Raw genomic sequence first — 5,290 nt, 5'->3', positions numbered from 1 at the left:
GAAGACACTGCTTATACATAAATTAAATTCGATAAGTTTTTCAGATGCGAAAATCATCTCATTTTTTCGATTGTTTTTAAAATGTTTTAAGACTAATTTATGATTTCGGTACGATAAAACGAAATGGAATGTCTAAAACTTTTAGAAACTCTAGATATCTTTGGTTACGCTGGCATATGCGTGGGAACAGAAAACTCACAGCTATTACAAAATTCTCTCATAATATTGCAACAAGAAAATCATTTTCAAAAGTGTTATTATTGGGGTAAAATCTATGGGGTTCGAAATGATTATCATATTGCGTTTGGTTTTGAAAAAGATTGCTTGAACGATCAAGTATATTACTACAGGTAAGCTAACATATCAAAACGATTCTTTAATAGAGCATTTCAAAAAGATAGAATATCTGAATTAGTACGGATGGCTTAAATTGGTTATTACTACCGAAAGCAAATAAATGTGCACGATTCTTGACACCTCTTACAATTAATAAGTTCGAAGGGGATCCTTCTATAGCCACCAACGTTTATAATGTTAATCCTCCGTTCCCGCCAAACGAAGATCCCAAAAAGTATTACGACGTAAGTCAAAAACAGTTGGAAAGATTAATTTTTGAAATTAATAAGAGAAGAATGTTTAAAAATCAATAATTCTTGATATGTTAGGGCCCTATACCAAAAGAACTGAAAGAGGAAGACAGACTGGCAGCTACGATAGAGATAATTAGAGAAGATGCCATCATAATTCCTCGTGGTGCATGGTTTAAGTGTCCCAATGGGAACGTAATTGAAAATTTAAGTTTCGAAGGACTCAGTGTTACAGATGCTTCGTATTTAAAATCGTATTTGCACGCTCGTTCCCCACAACAAAAATGGAATACCAATTTACTTACGAGACCTGATTATAATTACGCAATAGATTTTTTAGATACAATTGATATGGATGTGCCATCAGGTACTTGATTAGAAAAATTTTAATAATAATTTTAGAAAGTTATTTTTTTCTTCCTAATATATTTTATTAGGATGTTGGAATCTACAGTTTTTACATGGCAAACAATCAGTGATTTTACATAGTCTCTTTTGGCCTGGAATGACGTTTTATCATAAATTACATAGTCCACATTATGGATTTCTTTACTTTGGACATGGGAAAAAGAATATGGATATTGTCTTTATGTTGTAACTATAGTAATAAAAAGTCAATAAATTCAAATTCATGCTTTTCCTAAAATCTATTCAATCTTATTCAACTAATGAGATTCGTTCGATTCCTTTTTGTTTTCTATGACAACCAAATACATATCTGCAATCACTACATTCGATATCAATTTTTTTACACGTAATTTACGGTATGTTATAATATTTTATTCGTTAAGTTTACAAGTAACAGCAGTACTAAGAATGACTTCAATCGGGGAAATAATTCTTAATAAAAATGTCCAACATTTCAAATTGTAACGCGTAAGTCTCGTTAACATAAGGTTATGAACGTTTTCATGGTTAAATTACGTTAAAGTAAAAAATGAGTGTGTTAAATTTACAAAGTTTTACGATTCTAAGTTTCCTAAATAAATCGTCGCCTGTTTTTTTAAATGAATAATTAATTACTCCTTTTCATGCGAATAAGAATTAACCGCCGCCTTTGAGAACAGGCTTTGTGGATAAGCTAGTCGACTTCTCGCCACGTAAGATGGCAGTAGTATCTCGCTCGTGGTTGGAGAATTTGAACGCACAAGCGCAGTGACCGGCATACTCGAGTGAAGTGTTGTTGCAAGTGCTTGGGATCCGTATTCCGACAAATTTCTTCAGGATATTTCGCTGCTAACGGTAAGTGAAAACATTTCTACAATTTCTGGCGTGTCTTATTTGCCGATAAATAAGTTTTTGCCCGTTGAGTCGCTTTACTTTGACCTTGAATCAAAAGTTTGGTACACGGCGTGACGCCGGGTGACGCCGGTTCGATGAAAACGTATTTCGTAGCACGTGGATTGTAGTGTTCTCTGAAAGAACGTATCAGAGTTTATTCTATCGAGTTTTAAAACATCGTACATCTATATCTTTGTGAATTTTTGACTTTCGGCATCGGCGCGATTTCAGAACGCGGTATAAAATGTTTTCTCGTTGACAGGCTGCGTCAAGTTCCTGTCTTTTGCACGAATTACGCGACATTTGATGTTACCGAAATTTCCGAATTCGTTTAGTTATTGCAGACCGATAGAACAAATACAAACCGATATGTCCGACTAATATTAAATGCCCAAGATGGATATTAACTGAAATAGATATTCACGTTACTATGTTATGCATCCCCTCAACTTTCTTGCCGTGGCTTGCTCTTGCTCGTTCGACGACATTACGATATCGTACACATTTCTCTCGTAAACTCGTACGAAACATGTATCGTGTCAAAACAAAAGATTTTACAGAACGCGACACTGCGTCATAGGCTCAAACTCGTCTGTTATTTTATTATATATTATAGTTAATATTTGTATTGTTCTTTAGCATTCTTAATACATATGTACAATCTACGACAGGAAGATGCTCGATTCAAGGTTAGGTAGGTCAACGAAAAGAGAGTTACAGGCCTGTCGTTGAACGAAAAGATAGAACATTTTTCCTCGAGCCAGCTAAACATCATTGAATTAAATTCACATCAGTAAGATCGTGATATATGCTGTGTCTCGAAATATCTAAACGTTCCCCGCCCCCTTCCGTGATCCCACCCTATACAGTGTTAATAAGAACCAGTGCGTCCATTTCCTTTTTCACCGGTACATACGTCGAATTATTCGCGGAGCAGGAGATTCGCTCTAGATAACGGCATAGTAAGTTAAAAGGCCGGTAGTGTTTATACGAATGCGATAGACTGTAAAGTGGACGGTGCAATATCGCGATGCTCGCTAGATGGAAAGTCTCTGTTATCAATCGTTGGGTCTCGACTTGTTAGACGATTTTCGATTCGGTCTCTACGGTTTTGAAAGTATCCGCCTTCAATGACCGATGGGTGCGTGCTCGTGCGATCGCGCGTGTGTTCTCTCCCCTTGATATGATACGAAGATTTATCTTTGCGCGACAAAGAAATCAATGACGGAGCCGATAAACTCTCTCCGCCCGTTGCGCTCCTACGAACTCCTCTGGCTCTCTTTTATCTGATTCATATGCACGGCTGTACATGTGCAATCGTGTAGTCAATTCTGAGCACGGACCGCGAGTTCCGGTTCCTATTCGAGTGGTATCCTCTCTATCCCCTGGCGTATACCTTCTTTTTCCTCGGCGACGACTTTCGTGTCGGCGAGCTGGGGTACTCCTCGACTACGGAATCGTACGACGAGGAAAAAACCCGAAATAACGATAAAGCTATCAAATTATGATACAATGTGAATTCTCTGCCTTCTTATTTGTCTTATGGCTATATTCGTTAAACTTGACTATTTATATTTAACACACAATGGCTATGACTATCGTATATTATATTACGTTGCTCGATTTATTCTTTCATGAAGTGAAATAAAGTTTCAAATGAAAACAGATATTCGGTTAGAATATAATTTTTACTTGTTGCTGATTTAACTATAATCAGTCATGAGTGTGTGACTTGGTATACGGGCACGGGTTAAATACCATTCTGATTACGCATTAAACGATGGTCCGATTAAACGGTAGTATTTCCTTCGTCCGTGGTAATTGGGTACGTACATTCTTCTTTAACTGGGAACGATCGCTATCAGAGAAACGCAGCGTAGACGATGAAATAAAATTTCATATTCCGGAGCGGTCAAGCATGAATAGTCGCGATTTTCTCGTCACTTTACGACGAACGAGAGTCGGTTCGGAGATTATGGTTTTACGTGGAACGGGAAGCTGGCTCGCGTCGAATTCTTGCGATTGTTGCTCGCAGCGAGTTCGGTCTTTGTTCGATTGGACGTATAGAGCGCCGGTTATCGACCCGGTTTCGATACGGTTTGTCGCTCCTTTTTAATAATTCAGCGCGATCGAGGCGAAATCTCGCTTAACGGGATTTAGAGTAAACCGTAAAAAAGCTCGTGGAAACGTCACGGCATTGACTTTCTTTGTTCCGCTAGCGTAAACCTCGGTTTCCAGTCTTACGTTTCGAGAGTCGCGAGAGAGGCGTAGCGAGGACTGCGTAGCGAAATATGTAATCAGAAGAAAAGAAAACGGTGACCAGGAAAAGTCGGACTCATCGTACACGAGTAATTTGTTACACGCCCGGTAAATTTGCTAAAAGTTAACGCTATTCGGTAGAACGGTGTAATTAAGTATCAGATACGTGTCAAACACAGCTCTCGAATGACTCATTAACGTTCAAGTTAACTGAGTCGCCTTCTTTTATACCGGTTGTACGGCCGTATTATTGATCACGAAACGATCGTATCTCGAGCAGTAATTCTCAACCATTGTTACGCGATAAACACTATTCAATTCTAGTTTCTTTTGTTTCGCGTTATCGTTGATAGTAGTTACCGCAATCTCTACAACTTGATGATTGTTTCCCTTTCTTCGTTCTTATTAAATAACCAGTCGTTTGTCGTGTCTCGTTATCGTCTTTCGAACGAAACTGTTTCGAATCGTTGGAACAGCGGTTCGATTTTGGCGCGATTACGCGATACAGGTATTCCAATTTCCTGCAAAACGGTGCACGAGAGACAGTGGTTCTCACGGAGCTCGATTGCGGCAATTAGGTCGAATGGAAAGCGTGATGAAGGGCCATAAATGCGTGAGAACCGTCCGTTTAAGGCGCGAGAACTGGTTCTGAGTTGATCGCGGGCATCTTCTTCCCAAGGCCCTCTTCTCGATATTAAACACGGCGGAGATGTTACGAGCTCCTTCGACTGCCTGAAATTAAACGTCGGGGACAAGGAGCCCCGAGGACTGCCTTTTCTCGAACCTCCCTTCGTCCATTTCAATCCTCCACCACCATCACCTCCTCCTCCTACTTCTCGAAAGCCCCCCCCTCTACCCATTCTCCGTTCACCTTCTTTTTCTTCATTTGCTTTGTTTCTTCGTCGTCTTCTTCCTCTTCTCCTTCTTCGGCTGCCTACCTGGCGAACGTTACGAAACGTTTCGATCGTTTTAGATTCGAGTTGGAATTTCAACGTGCAAGAAAAAAGAAAAGGAAGAGATTCAACCATGCGCGATGAGCAGCGACTGAACTCGCGAAACAATCGCCTAACTATTTTTCGACTCTATTCGACTTCTCGCTCCATTTGTCTTTTGTCTACGATTCTCGTTTTCCCCCGCCTCGTCCAGATTGCTCGACGAAATTG

General features: G+C 39.6%; 2 protein-coding genes across 2 annotated transcripts in view; both read left to right on the top strand.

The window, feature by feature from the left end:
• Positions 1-55: 55 nt before the first annotated feature.
• Rsph9 (Radial spoke head protein 9) lies at positions 56-1,185 on the top strand. Its single transcript, XM_033348380.2, has 4 exons — positions 56-350; positions 416-581; positions 666-954; positions 1,025-1,185. Exons 1-4 carry the CDS (start codon positions 124-126, stop codon positions 1,183-1,185), a joined length of 843 nt encoding a protein of 280 aa, XP_033204271.1. The 5' UTR covers positions 56-123.
• A 525-nt stretch (positions 1,186-1,710) lies between these two features.
• The window catches only part of LOC117164903 (uncharacterized), a 61,439-nt gene continuing 57,859 nt past the window's right edge, over positions 1,711-5,290 (top strand). The window contains exon 1 of the mRNA XM_033348342.2: positions 1,711-1,829. The gene's annotated coding sequence lies outside the window, so the exon portion shown is untranslated. The remainder of the gene's footprint in view (positions 1,830-5,290) is intronic.

Source organism: Bombus vancouverensis, chromosome 8 (genome assembly GCF_051014615.1).
Source record: "Bombus vancouverensis nearcticus chromosome 8, iyBomVanc1_principal, whole genome shotgun sequence".
Classification (NCBI taxonomy): Eukaryota; Metazoa; Arthropoda; class Insecta; order Hymenoptera; family Apidae; genus Bombus; species Bombus vancouverensis.
This window is presented reverse-complemented; position numbering and strand designations above follow the sequence as displayed.

Coding starts and splice junctions, on each gene's coding strand:
- Rsph9 (XM_033348380.2), top strand. CDS start 124: ATGGAATGTCTAAAACTTTTAGAAACTCTAGATATCTTTGGTTACGCT. Junction 351..415: donor GATCAAGTATATTACTACAG/GTAAGCTAACAT, acceptor TATCTGAATTAG/TACGGATGGCTTAAATTGGT. Junction 582..665: donor ATCCCAAAAAGTATTACGAC/GTAAGTCAAAAA, acceptor TTGATATGTTAG/GGCCCTATACCAAAAGAACT.